The following is a 20,145-nucleotide window of genomic DNA, read 5'->3' as shown; positions in this document are numbered from 1 at the left end:
TTTTTTTTTGACTACCGCTTCCATGAGCATTGATTGTGGATCCAAGTAAAATGAAGTCTTTGACAACTTCAATCTTTTTTCTGTATATAATGGTGTTAATTTTTGGTATAGTTGTGAGGATTTTCATTGTTACATTGAGGTACAATCCATACTTAAGGTTGTAGTCTTGGAGCTTCATCAGGAAGTACTTTATGTTCACTTTGCTTCCAGCAAGTATGGTTTTGTCACCTGCATATTCCGGGTTGTTAAAGAGTCTTCCTGGAATCCTGGCACTACATTCTTCAGATAATTCAGCTTCTCAGATTATTTGCTCAGCATAATGATTGAGTAAGTGTGGTGAAAGGATTCAATCTTGGTGTACACTTTTTCTGATTTTAAACCATTCAGTATTTCCTTGTTCTAGTCAAAAGAAAGAATGATGTAAATTTAATATAACTGTATGATTTCATTAGTCCTGGTGTGGTGATGAAGGATAAGCACTGGACTGCTAACTGCAAGATTGGTGGTTCAAACCCATCAGCTACTCCTTGAAAACCCTACACAGGGTCGTTATGAGTCACAATTGGCTTGATAGCCCATAACAAAAACAATCGCATGTAACTTGAAGAGGAAATGTGCTGTAGCACAAGCTAAATTTATATTTGATATGAACAGCACTAAAAATGCTTATGTGATACCTTTTGGTGCTCATAACTATAATTTGTCTTAATGAAAGCATCATTCATTCGTTCCGCAAGTATTATGTTACTAACGCCAGGGATTATGTCTTTCTTCATTATCAAGTGTAATTTTTCTCTGTGCTGTTCACAGTTTTATTTCTTTTTAGCTGAATTTTACTAAATTATTTTCCTTGAATGTATGGCATATGAATTCTAGTGAAAAACTAGACAATCTTGAAAGTTTCTTTATATTCTTTTCGCTGATTTAAAATTTGATATCGGGCTCAACGTTTGAGTTAACCGTGTGAGTGAATAAAGCTCCGAGGCTAGGGTGGTGCAGAAGTGCACCTAGAGAGGCTTAACATTTGTTTGTTGTTGTTGTCATGTGACCGTTAGATCGTTTCTGACTCTTAGTGACACTGTATAGGGTTTCCAAGGCATGGCTGGTGGATTTTGAACTGCCGACCATATGGTTTGCAGTCTCATGCTTATCCTACAGCATCACATCAGGAGTCATTAAATTATATAGTTATATGCAATTTGCATAATTTATTCTTTTGAACAGAACACAGGGATACTGAAACATTTGTTTAATGTTTGTTATATTTGTTGTTTAGTGTGTGCTTGTTGTTGTTAAGTGTTGTCGTGTCTTTTCCAACTTATAGCAACCCTGTACGGGGTTTCCGAGGAGTGGCTGGTGAGTTCGAACTGCCAACCTTGCGGTTCAAACCGACCTTGCAATCTAGCACATTAACCCACAGTGCCACACCAGGACTCCTTAGTACTTTTTAGTGCTTGTTGTATTTGTACTGTTCTGGGTGCTTTAAATGCATTATTTCACTTCACCCTCATTCTCTTTATCTCTTTCCTTATATCTCCAAACTTATTCCTTCTACCATATTTGCCATTTCAGAAAATGGTAACTCCTACCTCTAGTTGTTCATCTTAACAACCTTCCTCAAAGTCATCTTTAATTTGCCACTTTCTCTCCTACTCCATATCTAATCTGTTAGAAAATCTTGTTTACCTTCAAAAGATAGCCAGAATCTGAACACCTCTCACCACCTCCATCGCTACCACCCTAGTACTAGACATTTCTATCATGTATTATCACAACTTCCTGGCATGTCTCCTTTCTGCCCTTATTTTCCTTGAGTCTGCTTTCATAAAGCTTCAGATAGATATTTGTAAGAAGTAAGTCAGATCATTTTGTTCTGCTTCAGCATTCTCTAAGGACTTTCCATCTCATTCAGAGTAAAAGTAGAGTCTTTTAAGAGCATGTAAAACATTATCTGGAACTGTGGTAGCGTAGTGGTTACGAGTTGGGCTGCTAACCTTAAGGTTAGCAGTTTGATACTACCAGTGGTTGCGTGGGAGAAAGATGAGGCTTTTTCTGCTCCTGGTAAAGACTTACAGCCTCGGAAGCCCTATATGGGGTTGCTTTGGGTCAGAACCGACTCAACGGCACTTAACCTCTCTCTACCTAGTTGATTCTAGTATAGCTGGGCTACTTTTTTGTTATATTGCAAGAGACCAGGTATTTTCCGTTCTCAAGACTTTTGCTTCTGCCTGGAATGGTTTTCACACAGATAACCATATGATGTATTCATTTGCTTTGAGCTTTCTACTTAAATGTAACTTCACCAGCAAGATGTTCCTGACCAACTTATATTACAGAACATGTCTCTCCAGCGCATTTCTCCCTATTTCTTGTATTCTATTCTATTTTTCTCCATAGAACTTAGACATTGCCTGAAATTCTGAATATTTACCATTTTCTTTGTGTATTGTTTGTTGACACCAACTTACCAACCCACAGGCATACCAGAATGTAAATTTCGTAAGAACAAAGCCTTTATTCTTCATTCTGTTGTATCCTTCCACCGGGTACAATACATGGCACATGGTAGATGTTCAATAAATACCGAGTTAATGGGTTCGGAAAATTAGTTGACGCAATGAGTGATACAAACTGTATTATATGCTGGGAGATGCAACAGTGATGAAAACAGACATGATTTCAGCCCTGATGAAGTTAATGAATCGTGTGGTTTTATTATATTGCTGTTTGAGGTATGTCTGTATTTAAAGTAGTGTTTTTAAATATGTAAATTCATAACTAGTGGGAATGATTCTTTGTTGCTGGCGTTAGGCAACACATGGACTTGAAGGAGAGATCTGGAGTTTCTGAGTACTTATGTTTAAAACAAATAAACAGTCTCCCTTGAGAAGTCTAGGCAACTTCATAATAGTAATAATCTCAATAGGTTATTCTCCAAGATCCCTAGCCACTTCTAGCAAACAGCACAAACCCTGAGTCATTAAAAACACCCAAGGCCATTGTGATAAACATACTGAGAAACTGAGAAATTAATTGGTTGGCATGCTAGGACATAGTTGAAAAACTGTGGTCCTTGAAGTAAGACAGATTTAAGTCAGAGCTCCACCTTTATCACTTTAAATAGCTATGAGCATATGGACAAGTTTTTTAATCAGCAAGAGTGACAATTATCTGCAGAGTAAATATTAGTTATTTTATTATGTCTTTCAGTTGGCCTTTTGTCTTATAATGAGATAAAATAGCATCATGGTTAAGTGAAGGTTCTTGGGATCTTAGTGTCTGAGTGTGGTTCCTAGAGCTGCCTCTTGAGGAAGTTCAGCTAGTCCTCTTGGAGTCTCATCTATTCCATCTGTAAAACATGAATAATAACAGTACCTACCTCAGTGTTACTGTGGAGATTAAGTGGTTTAATATATGTCATATGCTTAAAACAGTACTTAATAGCAAATCGATATTGTTTCACATATATTAATAGTTATTGAAGCATTTTTATGAACTGGCTTTCTTCTTTTTCTTACAGATACTCGTTACCATTCTTCATTTTGCAGTCCTCATCCTCTTTTTTTATTCAAAAGAGAAATAGCTCTAGGTATTTTTTCCCATATCAAAAAAATTTGCATAGTCTTCCTACATTCTTTAATACAGAAAATTGTAGTGAAAGTAATAATATAAAACCCACCAGTTTTTGTTGGCGTGGAGGTGGAGAAATTGGAATGAATTGAATCCCTCATTTATTGCTGTTGGGAATGCAAAATGGTATAGCTGTACTGGAAATCATTCTGGTGTTTCTTCAAAAAAATCAAACATAGAACTATCTATCGTATGACCCAGCAATCCTAATCCTAGCTGCATACTCAAAAGAATTGAAAGCAGGGACAAAAACAAAAGCCTGTGCACAGATGTTAATTGTAGAACTATTTATATAATGTAGCACATATAAATGGTGGAAACAATTAAACTGTCCATCAATAAATAAATGGATAATCAAAATGAGTATACACATACAATGGAATAGTTATCAACCATAAAGAGATATGAAGTAATTTTACAAGCTGGAATATGGATGAACCTTGTACACATTATGCTTAATAAATTAATCATGAAAGGACAAATATTGTATGACCCAACTTATATATTTATGAAAGAGACATATATACACAGACCAACTCATCTGTCAGTTTATTGTACTGTGGTGGCTTGAGTGTTGCTGTGATGCTGGAAGCTATGCCAAATACCAGCAGAGTCACCCATGGTGGAAAAGCTTCAGCTGAGCTTCCAAACTAAAACCTTATGAGCAGCAGAACAAATATACTATAGAAACATAGTTGCGGAAGATAAAAGCATTTGTAATAGCACCTGAGTATTGTCAGATATGATGTTGGAAGATGGACCCCTCCGGTTGTAAGGTGCTCAAAATATAACAGGAGAACAGCTACCTCCTCAAAGTAGAGTTGATTGTCATGACATGAAAGGAGTAAAGCTTTCGACACTTTTGTTTGCTGATTGGGCACAACTCAAAGTGAGGAGAAACAGGTGCAAACACCCATTAATGATCGGAACATGGAATGTGTGAAGTATGCATCTAGGAAAACTGGGAATTGTAAAAAATGAAATGGGATGCATAAAGATCGATATCCTAGGCCTTAGTGAGCTAAAATAGAATAACATTGGCTATTATGAATCTGACAATAATATGATTTACAATGCCAAGAACGACAAATTGAAGAGGAATGGCATAACATTCACTATCAAAAAGAACATTGCAAGATCTGTCTTGAAGAATAATTCTCTCTGTGATAGGATACTATCCCTACACCTACAAAGAAGGCAAGTTAAAACCACTATTACTCAAATGTATGAATTTAGAGATCATCTGAAGAACAAATTTGATACATTAAACACTAAAGACCGAAGACCAGAAGAGTTGTGGGATGACATCAAGAATATCATACGTGAAGAGAGCAAAAAGCCATTAAGAAGACAAGAAAGAAGGAAAAGGTCAAAATGGATGTCAGAAGGGACTCTGAAACTTGCTCTCCAGAGTAGACATACTAAAGCAAATGGAAGAAATGAGGAGGTCCAAGAACTAAACAGAAAATTTCAAAGATCAGCTCTAGAAGATAAAGCCAAATATTATAATAAAATATGCAAAGATCTGGAATCAGAAAACCAAAAAGGAAGAACATGCTCAGCATTTCTCAAGCTGGTGGAACTGAAGAAAAAATTCAAGCCTCGACTTTCGTTATTGAAAGATTCTCTGGGAAAATTATTGAATGATGCAGAATGCATCAAGAGAAGATGGACGGAATACACAGAGCCATTGTATCAAAAGGAAATGGTTAATGTTCAGCCATTTCAAGGGGTACCATATGATCAAGAGCCAATGATACTCAGGGAGGAAGTCCAAAGTGCATTGAAGGAATTGGCAAAGAACAAGGCACCAGGAATTGATGGAATAAAAATTGAAATCTTTCAAGAAAGTGAGGCGGCACATGAGGCACTCACTCATCTCTGCCAAGAAATTTGGAAGACAGCTATCTGGCTGACTGATAGGAAGAGATCCATATTTGTGCCCATTCCAAAGAGAGGTGACCCAGCAGAATGTGGAAATCATTGGATAATCTCTTTGATATCTTAAGCTAAAGATAATACAGAAACGGCTACAATCATACATTGACAGAGAACTTCCAGAGGTTCAAGCTGGATTCAGAAGAGGCCGTGGAATGAGAGATATCATTGCTGATGTCCGATGGATCTTGGCTGAAAGCAGAGAATATCAGAAAGATGTTTACCTGTGGTTTATTGACTATGCAAAGGCTTTTGATTGTGTGGATCATGACAAGCTATGGACAACATTGCAAAGTATGAGTTATTCCAGAACACTTAATTGTACTTGTGAGGAATCTGTACCTGGACCAAGAAGCAGTTGTTCGAATAGAGCATGGGAACACTGAATGTTTTAAAATTAAGAAAGTGTGCGACAAGGTTGTATTCTTTTACCATACTTATTCAACCTCTATGCTGAGCAAATAATCCAAGAAGAAAAATGTGGCATCAGGATTGGAGGAAGACTCATTAACAACCTGTGATATGCAGATGATACAGCCTTGCTTGCTGAAAGTGAAGAGGACTTAAAACATTTACTGATGAAGATCAAAGAGCACAGCCTTTGGTATGGATTACATCTCAATGTCAAGAAAACAAAAATCCTCACCACTGGACCAATAAACAACATTCTTATCAACCAAGAAAAGACTGAAATTGTCAAGGACTTCATTCTTTTTGGATCAACTATCAACACTCATGGAAGCAGCAGTCAAGAGATCAGACGACGTATTGCATTAGGCAAATCTGCTGCACAGGAACTTTTTAAAGTGTTGAAGAGCAAAGATGTCAGCTTGAGGACTAAGGTGTGCCTGACCCAAGCCATGGTATTTTCAATAACCTTATATGGATGCGAAAGCTCGACAGTGAATAAGGAAGATCGTAGAAGAATTGATGCCTTTGAATTATGGTGTTGGAGAATACTAAAGGTTCCATGGGCTGTCTAAAGAACCAATAGATTTGTTTTGGAAGAAGTGCAGTCAGAGTGCTCCTTAGAGGCCAAGATGGCCAAACTTCGTCTCTCATACTTTGGGCATATTGTCAGGAGGGAACAGTCGGAGAAGGATATCATGCTTGGTAAAATGGAGGGTCAGAGAAAAAGAGGAAGACCCCCAACGAGATGGATTGGCCAGGTGGCAGCATTGATGGACTCAAGTGTGGCAGCGGTAGTGAAGTTGGCTCAGAATTGAACATTGTTTCATTCTGCTGTCCATGGGATCGCTATGAGTTGGGTTTGACTCAACGGCACCTAACAACAACAACAACAACAATGTACCAACACCTAAAACTATTGATGATAAAATTGAAGAATTCTACTGACTTCTTCTGTCTGAGATTGACCAAATATGCGATCAAGATGTATTGATTAGAATACAGAGGTTGGAAACAAAGAGGAATGATCAGTAGTTGGAAAATATGGCCTTGGTGATAGAAACGATGCTGGAGGTTGCATGATAAAATTTCGCAAGACCAATGACTTCATTGCAAATACCTTCTTTAAACAACATAAAAGTTAACTCTACACATGGACCTCACGAGATGGAATCCACAGAAATCAAATTGACTAGATCTGTCAAAAGAGACAGTGGAAAAACTCCACATCATCAGCCAAAGCAAGGCATGCCGTTTTTTTCCATACATATAAATTTGGTGATTAGTTTGTTGTTGTTGCTTTTTTATCTCTTTATAGAATGTTGATGGAATCTGGATCAGGATTGTGTTATATGTACAGATAGCTTTGATTAATATTGACATTTTCAAAATGGTAAGTCTCTCTATTCATGAGAATTGTTAGTTTTACCATTTATGTAGGTCTCTCTTGGTTTCTTGTACTTTTTTTGTTCTTTTGTTTTCATAAGTCTTTGTATCTCTGGTTCAGTTTATTCCTAATTATTTCATATTTTGGGTAGCTATTTTAAATGGTACTGTTTTCCTGATTTCATTTTCAGAGTTCGCTTTGTTAACATAAAGGATTATGATTGATTTTTGTATATTGATCTTATCCTATGCCATTTTGCTGAATTAGTTCATAGTTTTCTTTTTTGATCGCTGGGATTTTTAGTGAATAGGATCATATCATCTACAATTAAAGATGGTTTTTACTTCTTCCTTACCAATTTCAGTGCCTTTTATTTCCCATTCTTGCCTTGTGTTGCTCTGACTAGGTCTCCCAATACAGTACTGGATAGAAATGGTGATAAAGGGCATTCTTGTCTGGTTCCATTGAGAATAATGTTGGCTGTTGATTTTGAAAACATGTCCTTAATTATGGTAAGGCATTTCTCTTCTATTCCTATTTTGCTGAGAGTTTTTATCAGAAACGGGTGTTGGATTTTGTCAAATGCCTTTTCTTCATGGATTAATATGATCATGTAGTTCTTTTCCTTTGTTTTATTTGTGTGGTGGATTATGTTGGTTATTTTTCAAAAGTTAAATTTTCCTTTCATTCCTGGTCCATAGCCTATCTAGCTCTGCTATAACTTAGCAAATGTATTCTCTCACTGCTTAGGAGGCTAGAAGTCCAAATTTAGAGTACTAGCTCTAGGGGAAGACTTTCTCTTTGTTGGCTCTGGGGAATTGACTTTGTTTGCTTTCAACATCTGTTGGCTTGGTGTCTGTTGGCGATCTCCAGGTGTCTTGATATCATTCTTCCCCTGGTTCTAGGAGGTTCATAGTGCCGTGGAGTCGGTTCCAACTCATAGCGACCCTGTACAGGTTTTTCGAGGCTGTAAATCTTTATGGGAGCAGAAAGCCTCATCTTTCACCTACGGAACGGCTGGTAGTTTCAAACTGCAGCCTGATTCGTAAGCAGTATGGCAACAGCAAATTCATACCTGTCATTCATTTTGAAGTCCAGGTATCATTCTGTAGGATAAGCACTGGACTGTAAACTGCAAGATCAGTGGTTCAAACCCACCAACAGCTCCTCAGAAACCCTAAATAGGGTTGCTATGAGTCAGAACTGACTGGATGGCACTTTACAACAACAGTCATTTATTTCACTGAATATAAATGTAAGTTAATAAGCTTACATTCAGTGAAACTAATGATAGGTATGAATTTATTGCTGTCATTCTTTTGCATTTTTTGTTGTTGTTGTTGATGATTTACTTGTTCTGTATATATTTCTGTGCTCAGTTCATTTTGTTATATTTTCTTTATTGTTGTTTTTGTTGACTGAGTCCTTATGCTGTTCCTTCATATTTTAGTAATGTTATCACAAAATACGTGTGCCTCTTTAGATCTCTTAAGTTCTTTCTCTGTGCAGTGTTCTTTCTGTTACTCTGCATTAAAAATTTTGCCTACCTTTTTCTCCCTGGACTACCAGTTTTGCCTCCAAAATTCAGGAAGCTTGCTTTGGTTTTCCTTCCCTGTGCTAAGGCCTACAAACTCTATGCAGTAAACTGGCTAAATTACAAGGTTTATCTTGTGTATTGTTGTTGTTGTTGTTGTTATGTGCCGTGGAGTCGGAACCGACTCATAGCGACCCTGTACAGGGTTTCCGAGGGTGTAAATCTTTACGGGAGTAGAAAGCCTCATCTTTCTCCCGCGGAGCAGCTGGTAGTTTCGAACTGCTGACCTTGCGGTTCACAGCCCGAGTCGTAACCACTACGCTACCAGAGGATTTCTATCCTTTAGACATGAGTAACACACAAGATGTGAGTAACACACATCTTGTGTGTTACTCATGTCTAAAGGATAGAAATCCTTTTTGCCTGAAAATCATTATCTTCAAAATCATCATTTTATGTATTTTATCTGTTCTTTAATTAATTAATTTCAGTCAGGATAAATCAGGTCATGGTTTTTCTGTCTTTACCAGATGCAAAGTCCAGTTTTTACTTTTTATGTACCTGATTTGTGCTTACTGAGTTTCGATACTTTCCTTCTAAGGCCGTCTCCACCCTACCTTTTAAACATCACTGCCCATAGTTTTCCAGTACTTATGTGATTTCAAGGGAGCCTTGATGGCACTATAAGCATTGAACTTCACACTGCAAGGTTGGTAGTTCAAATTCACCAGTCGGTTAGCAGGAGAAAGAAGAGGCTTTCAGTTCCCATGAAGATTTACGGTCTAGGAAATCCTATACAGGGTTGGAATCGGCTTGATAGCATTGGCTTTGAAGTTGGTTTATGTGATTGCAACTTTCTTTATATTTAAAAATTTCAATTTATTCATGTTTTGTTTTGTTTTTTAATTTGGTACAATGTAGAGAATCTAGTTGTTTCCCTCTGTCCTTTACTCCATTACTCCCGATCCTCTTGGTTCCTCTCTTTCCTTTTTTTCAGTATGTATTTGCTAAAGGGTAATCAGTTGCTTCAACACTATTTGTTTATTGTTGTTGTTAGGTGCTATCGAATCATTACCAACTTATAGCGACCCTATTCACAACAGAACAAAACACTGCTCGATCCTGGGCCAACCTCCCAATTGTTGCCATGCTGGAACCCACTGATGCTGCCACTTTGCCAATCCATCTCGTTGGGGGTCTTCCTCTTTTTCTCCAACCCTCCACCTTACCAAACATGATCTCTTTCTCCAGTGACTGGTCCCTCCTGACAATACGTGTGAAGTTTGAGAGATGAAGTTTGGCCATCCTGGCCTCCAAGGAGCACTCTGGCTGCACTTCTTCCAAAACGGATCTGTTGGTTCTTTTGACAGGCCATGACACTTTCAATATTCTCCTCCAACACCATAACTCAAAAGCAGCAATTCTTCTACGGTCTTCCTTATTCACTACCCATGTTTGGCATGCATATGAGGTTATTAAAAATACCATGGCTTGGGTCAGGTGCACCTTAGTCCTCAAGCTGACATCTTTGCTCTTCAACACTTTAAAAAGGTCTTGTGCAGCAGATTTGCCTAATGCAATGCATCGTTTGATTTATTGGCTGCTGCTTTCATGAGTGTTGACAACTTCAGTCTTTTCTCTGTTGATAAGAATGTTGTTTATTGGTCCAGTGGTGAGGATTTTTGTTTTCTTTACACTGAGTTGAAATTCTTATCGAAGGCCTTGGTCTTTGATCTTCATCAGTAAATATTTTAAGTGCTCTTCACTTTCAGCAAGCAAGGTTGTATCATCTGCATATCGCAGGTTGTTAATGAGTCTTCTTCCAATCCTGATGCCACGCTTTTCTTCATAGAACCCAGCTTCTCAGATTATTAGGTTGAATCAGTATGGTGAAAGAATACAACCCTGTTACACACCTTTCTTAATTTTAAACCATTCAGTGTTCACATGTTCTGTTCAAACAACTGCCTGTTGGTCCATGTACAGATTCCTCATGAGCACAATTAAGTGTTCCAGAATACTCATACTTTGCAATGTTGTCCATAGCTCGTCACAATCCACACAATCGAAAGCCTTTGTATAGTCAATAAAGCATAGGTAAACATCTTTCTGATATTCTCTGCTTTCAGCCAAGCTCCATCAGACATTATTTCCACAATGATTTCAAAATATCTTTTGCACCATATTTTAACTTAATAGACTGTTGTTCTTATACTCATCTTCTTTTGGAAGATCTATAGTTTTTGGATCTTGGACAATTTTGTTATTGGAATTTTATATAATTTATTTTATTACCTGCTTGGGAAGTCCCTTTATTAAATAACTTTTCTTAATCATTCATTCTTCCAAATTATCTTTGAAACTTCAAAAATCATGTTTCTAATTCAAGCCAGCAAATACGTTTTGAGTTTTTATATTTTACGTCATTTTAATGAATTAATTTGGAGGACAAGTATAACCTAAAACATTAATTTTTCTTTACTTCACTGGATATTTATTTATTCCAATCCATTCTAATCCTTTACTAGATATTTGTAGCTTTTTCTATTTCTTATACATGTCTCATTAAATCTCTTCCTTGGCATTTTTTCTTTTTCCTTCCTTTTAATTTTTGTTTGTAATATATCTTATATCAATGGTTATATTGTTGATGTTGTTGTTAAGTGCTGTCAAGTTGGTTCTCACTCATGGCTACACTGTAGAGGGTTTCCGAGGAGCAGCTGGTGGGTTTGAGCTACCGATCTTGTGATTCATAGTCCAGTGCAGATCCTACAGCACCACATCAGAAGTTTATAAATGCTTGTATTTCATATAATATTAACTGTAGTTAATATAATATTAACTTTTTAATATCTTTAAGGATTTTTTTTTCTTCTTCTTCTCTTGGGTAATCGAATTTTGGTAGTATGATTTTTGTCTCAATTTTATGTCATTTCCTTTTCTTGTTGTATAATAGAGACATTCCATAAAATTTTAATTAATAAGAGCTTTAGTGGGTATTTTGTTTATATATTTTCCCAAGGAATATTTTTTGCTTAAACCTTCTACTTCATTGTAGGCACTATTTACCTTATCCCAATAAAAAGGAAATACAAAATTTTCCTCTGTAGCCCATCTTGTCTTAGAATGAAAGAGCTGAGAATCATAATCAATGATTAATGAAAAATAATCGCTCCCTTGAGCTCTTTGTACTTTAGACTAAATAAATTGCCTGATTTTTTTTCATTTTAGATAATGATTTTAATATAACAAATATCTGACTTATTACTGATTTTATGAGTCTACTTTTTACATTTCTTTCGACCCCTACAAAGCCCTATGCATAGGGTTGACATTAGACAAAATCATTTTGATATTTTCAGAGAAGCATCATTTATTGGGAACTTAAATATGCTTCACCAACTTTAAGTTTTATGTTATTATTTCAAAACATAGGACTGAGTAAATCCTTTAGATTTCTGGTAAAAATAGATAACTTCATAATGTTCATAAACTATATCTGGGTATAACTCTTAAATATTTTAAAATATTAAAACATTTTTAAATTTTTTAGTGTCTCAGCAGATGAAGTAAATTCACCGTTATCACCCCTCACATGGCAGGTAAATAGGAAATTAAATTACTACTATATATATTATTTTGTTCTTAATTAATTTAATTAAAAGAAATTATCTCATTACAGCCCTTAGAAAATCAGAAGGATCAAATAGATGAACAACAATGGCCAGAATCTCAACCTATAATCTGGCAGAATGAAGAAAGGAGGCGGAGTAAACAGATTAGAAAAGAATATTTCAAGGTATTTTATTAAATTTTGAATATCTATTTTTCAATTACTAGTTTTGATTTTATCTGTTCTGTTTTGTATTACTCAGTTGGAATATAGCTCTTGAGTTAAAATAGGAAATATGCTATTTTATATTTTTTGCTGTACTTAATGTGGTATGGGTGCAATCAAATTGTATGTTGAAAATATCAGTGATGTGGAGTTAAGAATGAGTAGATCAATCTCAATTGTGTTACTAAATAGTTTATGAGAAAGGTGAATATATTTTTTCACTACTAGTGGTAAATATACATATATATTTTAAAAGAATTGCCCAGAAAATAATCTCTTAATGAATTTTCTTCAATAAATAGTTCACATATATGTTCAATTAGCATTTTATGTAACTAAATACTATTTAAGTGATTTTTTTTTTTAATTCTGGAAAGTGATTTTATTCTTATGTCCAAATGCTTCCTTTTCTTAGCAGATTTCTTCAGAGGCTCTTCCGCTTATCATCGTTAAAACAAAAATTTGGAACCAATTGAAATTAACAGACTTTTCATGAAGTTTTACTGTCACAACATTCTCAATATTATATTTTTATCTATTGTGGTTAAAGTTGTTGTTGTCTAGTAAGTCTGCTAAATTTGCAGAGCCAAGCATCAATATTTGGTGTTATCTTCAGTACTTTTCAGAATCCATTTTTGGTATTTCTGATTGAAACGAGGAGTGATTAAAAGCCACTTTCCTCCATGATACCAGATTCTCTTGGCTTTGTTCACTTTTTGGTTTCCGTAAGTCTCAGTTTAACTAAATACATAACTCTAGGCATTTAAAAAATATTTTGTGCACCCAAAGTATTGATTGTATGAAGTTTAAATTACTAATTAATATAACTGTATGCTCGTATTTGGTGTTTTGCTCTTCTTGATAGAAGTGGATCTCTGTGGTCCATCTTGTTTCACTATGAAAGGATTGAGGTTCATAATCAGTAATTAATGAAAAATAACTGCTCCCTTGAGCTCTTTGTACTTTAGACAAAAGACAATATTGCTCAATATTTTTTCCATTTTATATAATGATTTAATATAACAAATATGTTGTCTTTTCAATGATTATATGAGTCTACTTCTTGCATTTCTTTTGGTCCCTACTAAGTTCTTATGGGAGTTCTATGCATAGGGTTGATATTAGGTGAAAACTTTTTTGATGTTTGGGATTATAACATAATTTTAGAACTAGTCTATAATGTGACCAAAATAAAAATATTGTGTTAGTAGATTTGTGATGCATTTAATCCTTCAGCAAGTAATCACTGAATTATTTTGATGAGTTTCATACTGCTTGGTCAATGTAAGAGATAATGAAGAAATAAAAGATGAGGGAAAGGAACACTGATTGGTAGTGATGGAAATATTTGTATCCAAACCCTGTAAAGATCTTCAAGTATGTTTATATTCTAGCATTTAATTTTAAAGTCCCCCTATTTTACTACATGGGACTGTAAACATTAACTGATAAAACAAGTATGAAGGAAAGTTCAGTATTTTTAAATAATGCAAGCAATTTTATACTTTAAAAAATAAAACTTGATTGTGAATCGAGTGTAAGTTTACAGAGCAGATTATCTGTTTGATATCCACCAGATCATGCCCTTCATTGCATCTCAACTGATTGCAATCCCCTTCATGTAGCCTCACTTCTTCCTTTTGATCTCAAAAGATTGACAATTCTATGGTGTGCATACCTCACTGGTTTGATACTGGTTTGAGTCTTCTTTATTTCCATATAATAAAATCACACACACATTCTGACTATCAAAAATACTTGCATGGCACTTACTATGTACCATGTACCTTTCTAAGACCTTTAGGGATATCAATTCATTTAATCTTTACAATTACCTCATGGGATAGTACAGTTGTTATCATTCCCCAGTTTACAAATGGGAAATTAAGGCAAAGAGCCTTTGAGAATTATGCCGCAAGTCACAGAGCTAACTAATAAGCAGCAGATTCACAATTTGAACCTGGAGCCTCTGGCTACCTCGTTACCTCCTCATCCATCTGTCCTGATATTAATAAATGCTTTTAATTAAGTACAATCTCATTGCTTTTTAAATATTTATAATCACGCAAGTGAATTGCTCAAACAAGTTTTAATACAGGTCTTAGTATATTTTTAAATAAAACCTTTTTGGTTTCATGACATTATCCATTCATATTGTTGTTGTTGTTGTTATGTGCAGTTGAGTCAGTTTCAACTCATAGCTACCCTGTATAGGCTTTCCGTGGAGCGGCTGGTGAGCTTGAACTACTGAGCTTGCGGCTCAAACTGACCTTGCAGTCCAGCACTTTAACCCGCAGCATCACACCAAGACTGCTCCATTCATGATACTGTTTATTTGTTTGTTTGTTTATGACTTAACTATACCTTCTATGAGCTCTGGTAGCATAGTGATTAAGAGTTGGGCTGCTGACCTCAAGGTCAGCAGTTCTAAACTACCAGCTATTCCAAGGGAGAAAGATAAGGTCTTCTGCTCCCTGATCTCTTCTGCTCCCTGTTGCCATGAGTCAACCAACTTGGTGGCACACCACCGCCCCCATACCTTTTATATTGATGGTTGGAGTCCTGATGTAACACTATAGAATAAGCACTGGGCTGCTAACTTCAAGTAGTTCAAACCCTCCACACATTTCTTGAAAACCCTATACAGGGTCCCTACGAGTTGGAACTCACAGGACAGCACTTAAGAATGACATTGATGGTTAGGTTATAAAGTTCCTATTAATTCCATGAGATAACTGAAGTATCCATTGTATACACAATCATCAGCAGCAAACGTTAATATCGTCCTTAATAAAGTAGTTGGCAAAGATAAGCGCTAGTCAGTGAAAATTGGTTGGATATTGTTTCAAGGAGACATGTAGTTCCCCTCATTGACCACAGGATGTCAGTGTTAGGACATTGCCAAAATTGGTATGTCAACAACTTTTACTGTAAGACTTTTAAAAGTTATAAAATTGACAAACTACACTGTATGTCAATGCTGTTATTCAGCACTGACAGTATTTTCATGATTAAAACGTGACAGGCCATCCCTAGTCTTTGTTTAATCACCTGCCACAATTCACATTCCTCATAGCCACACTGAACTGCTCTTTGTTTTCTGCAAAGACATTTTATTCCTTTGTGCTTCTCCTTCTGGGATTACCCATTAGCCATTTTGCTCCTAGCAAATTCCTACTAATCATTGGAGGAACTCTGGTAGCATAGTGATTGTGGTTCAAAACTACCAGTCGTTCTGTGGGAGAAAGATAAGGTTTTCTGCTCTGCTAAAGATTTACAGCCCCTGATACCCTATGCAGGGTCACTCTGAGTCAGAACCGACACCACCACCACCACCAACCATTCTGGATGTAGAGGTAGGGGTATAGCATAGTGGCTAAAAGCATGGACTTCTAGAATCAAACCATTAGATTTCTAGTCATTACTTGGATATCTGTGAACTGTGTAACCTTGACAAGTTACCATCTAACTTTCCTGAGTTTAATTTTTGGCTGCAAATGATTCTTCATAGTACCTTTCTTCAGAGTTGTTATAACTATTAAATATTTTAATAATGTAAAGTGCCTAGAACAGTGCTTGCCATGGAATATTATTAATAGCGCTTTTTATTCACTCAAATATCACTCTTTGGTTGAAGTAGAATGGAATTCAGAATCAGTGACTTTGGTGAGCAGCTTGCCCCTAGGAATGGCAAAAAGGTTTTTTTCTCACATGCCAACTCTAGTCAGTGGCTCTATGGACCACTGGCTTCAAAGTATATGGAAGCTATGTCTAGGATAAGCTGGGAAGCCTGCCTTGGTGGTAGATAACTGATAGTTTTTATAATTCACAGGAGACAAAATGGAGTATTTTGTAGTGTACTTGTAATTCTATTAAGGCAATCCTTTTGACAACTATCATTAATCTACCAGGGGACCCTTTCCAGCGGATCCCAGGTAGGGCCCCGCTAAAGTAATGTAATATAAAGCAACATAAGGTAGAGGGTCAGCAAAAAGAGAAAGACCAATGAGATGGACTGACTTAGCAACAGTGGGCTGAAACATAGCAATGATTGATTGTGAGGATGTCGTAGGATTAGGGCCGTGTTTTATTCTGTGGTACATGGATTGGCTGTGAACTGAAGCTTAGTTGACGATACCTAACAACAACAAGGCAACGGCCCGAGGAGGTTATGTGTTTTTTTCAAACGTTGTTGAAAATAGAGCTCCACCGTGAAAGAGCCCATTAAATAGAACCTTGAAAGTCAGGCAGAGAAGTTTGGACGGAATGTAAAAAGCGTGTGGATTTTTCAACAGGCTAGCCATTGAGTTTCAAGTAGTATATTGAGAAAGTTCATCTCTCACTGATTGCCAGGATCTCTTGGAGTTAGGAGGAAGCAGAAGAAAAAAATCTAGTGATTTAATATTATATTTCCTTTACTCTAAGACAGTTTTTTTTTTCATGTATTAACTTTTTTTCATATTTAGCATATTATCTCTTTAATTTCCTTAGTGTAAAATTGGGATGATAATTGTATTAACCTTATAGAGTTGTTATGAAGATTAAGTGAGTTGAGATACGTAAGGTGCTTCAATCAGTGCCTGGCATGTGGTTTAAGCTCCTCTTATCAGGAGCCCTGGTGTGGCGCTGTGGGTTAATGCGCTGGACAGCAAAGTCGGCTTGAACCACAAGGTCAGCAGTTAATGACAACAACAGAATAAATGCTTGCTAGTATCAGTATGATTATTATTGTACAGTATTTCATTTTAGTGTTGCTTTTGGGGCTTTTTTAAAACCTGAAATTAGTAGGTTTCTTAACCATCTTAGAATGATTTCTGAGGTCTTAGATAGAATATAGATTGTTGTTATTGTTAAATTTAGCATAGCATTTAACCCATAGCAACTCTGTATAGGGTTCTCCAAGAGGTGGCTGGTGAGCTTGAACCACTAACCTTTCAGTTCAAACAACTTTGCAATCCAGCGCATTAACCCACAGTGCCACACCAGCACTCCAGAATATAGATTAGGTATGAGCTAATGAGAGCGTTTGAGAATGTGGTAGTTGTGAGAATTCGGAAGTGTAACAGACATTACAAAGTAATTGACTTGATGACATAATGTGGTGGTGGTGACTATGTACCAAGGAGTGGGTTCCAACCCATAGCGACCCTGTACAGGGTTTCCGAGGCTGTAAATCTTTATGGGAGCAGAAAGCCTCATCTTTCTCCCACAGAACTGCCGTCGAATCGGTTCCAACCCATAGCGACCCTGTACAGGGTTTCCGAGGCTGTAAATCTTTATGGGAGCAGAAAGCCTCATCTTTCTCCCACAGAACTGCTGGTAGTTTTGAATTGCTGACCTTGAGGTTAGTAGCCGGACTTGTAACCACTATACTACCAGAATTAAGGAAAAGAACAAAGGTAAGAAATCCTGCATATTTGTATCCTGAATAAATGGAAAATGGGATGGCAAATGTTATTTGTATATATAAAGTACTTAAAATAATGCTTTGCACATAGAAAGCACTATAATATTTGTTAGCTTTTAGTAGTATAAAGTCCTGGTGTGGTACTGTAGGATAAGCACTGGATTTCTAACAACAGGGTCAGCTGTTCAAATCTACCAGCTGCTCTTTGGAAACACTCTACGGGGTCGCTATGAGTAGGAACAGACACAAGGGCACTTAACAACAACAACATTAGTAATATTTCTACTAAAATGGTTATTTACTTACATTTTCTACCCAGTAATTTATTGTTGTTGTTTGTGCTGCGTGCTGCCGAGTCGGTTGCAACTCATAGCAAGTCTGCATAGGGTTTTCTAGGAGCGGCTGATGAATTTGAGTCGCCAACTTTGAGATTCAAACCGACCTTGTGGTCCAGTGCTTATCCTACAGCACCAGACCAGAACTCCAGTAATTCAATAAAAATACCAAAATACAAATAACAATCACATACATTTTACTAGTAGAGAATTCATACGTTCAAGGAAAATAAACATACTATGCTTTAAATGTTTTGCAGTATAAATCATCAAGGAAGAGTTCAAGTGGCAATGAAAATGATGAGGTGAGTAAAGAGTAATAGCAATTATTTGAAATGTTTATTTCTTATATGCAACTGTATCAATCAGTATAAAATGCATCATCCTACAGTTATCAACTTAATCATGCCCTTTAAATATGTCCTCTAGAAGACAATTTATAATAGGTTAGTTAGTATTGGAATTTTGTCATCATTCATCTCAGACTTGTAATCCATGAATTTGAATTTGTTTTATTTGACCATCTTTTTGCTTCCTAAATCAGCCTGGTGACCAGTGAGATTTTTTTCTCAGAATTTATTCATCTGTCTCCATAAATTCTGTGTACACTTTAAAATTTTAAAATGAGATCTTTAACTTTTTATACATCATTTCATGCAGCATTTTAGCATTACTGAAATGATACCATTCTTATCACCGTGAATAATTAAGGTTTGTGAGTTTTTCTGGTTGGGGGCATTGGTATTTAACTTGATGTTGGATGTTAGGCACTGCTTCTGAAAACACCGTTATTTTTAGGAAATGGAATCACATAGGAAAAATCAGTGAATCAAACCAAACAATTTATTTCCACAGGCTAGATGTCCATTCTTCTCTTCATGGCTTCTGTCTAGTAGTATTTACTGGAATCAGTTATAATAGGGAGTTATGCTAAGAGCTAACCATCTAGTCACTCTTAGAGTCTATGATTAAGTCTGAATGTCATATTTTATATGGGTACATTTGGTCCTATTTACATGTAAGTGAGCCCAGTCAATTACCCAATCTCAGTTTACTGTTAAATATTGTTGTCCCCCAGAATGTGCTTCACTGCATGGTTTCTTGGGTGGCTGTGTCAGCTCTTCAAACTTCTAAGAGTAACATCTGTGTACTTGCTGATGCCTCTCAGATTTATGTCTGTAGCCCTAGCCTTTCCCCTGAGCTTCAGACTTGTGCAATCTTACACAATTTTATTACCTGATTAGAATCTCTACTGAATACATCCATTGTTAGTATCTTAACAGCTGGTGCAATGATTCTCAATCTTGCCTGCACATTTGAATTACCTAGTGAGCTTTAAAAAACACAGTTAGTTGGGTCTCACTGCCATATATTCTAATTTCATGGCCTAAGCAATGAGAATTCCAGAAGTTTCCTGTGTGAGTTTCATGTGCAGCCAAAGTTGTTGTTATTAAGTGCTGTCAAGTCGGTTCCAACCCATATTGACCCTGTATAGGGTTTCCAAGGAGCAGTGGGTGAGCTTGAACCACCGACCGACCTTGCACATTAACCCACAGCGCCATACCAGAACTCTGCAGTCAAGGTTGAAAACTATTGAATTACTGCTATCTATCGCCAGCCACCATTCAGCTAGAGCTGGGACTAGCAAACTGCAGCCCCTGGGCTAAA

The 20,145-nt window shown here is 36.5% G+C and overlaps 1 protein-coding gene across 1 annotated transcript in view; it reads left to right on the top strand.

Moving 5' to 3' along the window:
- The window catches only part of LRCH2 (leucine-rich repeats and calponin homology (CH) domain containing 2), a 158,614-nt gene that overhangs the window by 126,808 nt on the left and 11,661 nt on the right, over positions 1 to 20,145 (top strand). The window contains exons 13-15 of the mRNA XM_006873805.1: positions 12,451 to 12,499; positions 12,580 to 12,696; positions 18,738 to 18,782. Coding sequence (XP_006873867.1) covers positions 12,451 to 12,499; positions 12,580 to 12,696; positions 18,738 to 18,782 — 211 coding nt within the window. The remainder of the gene's footprint in view (positions 1 to 12,450; positions 12,500 to 12,579; positions 12,697 to 18,737; positions 18,783 to 20,145) is intronic.

The sequence above is a fragment of the Chrysochloris asiatica genome, unplaced genomic scaffold (genome assembly GCF_000296735.1).
Source record: "Chrysochloris asiatica unplaced genomic scaffold, ChrAsi1.0 scaffold00255, whole genome shotgun sequence".
Taxonomy (NCBI): Eukaryota; Metazoa; Chordata; class Mammalia; order Afrosoricida; family Chrysochloridae; genus Chrysochloris; species Chrysochloris asiatica.
Note: the sequence above shows the minus strand (reverse complement) of the source record. Positions and strands in the feature narration are given on the sequence as shown.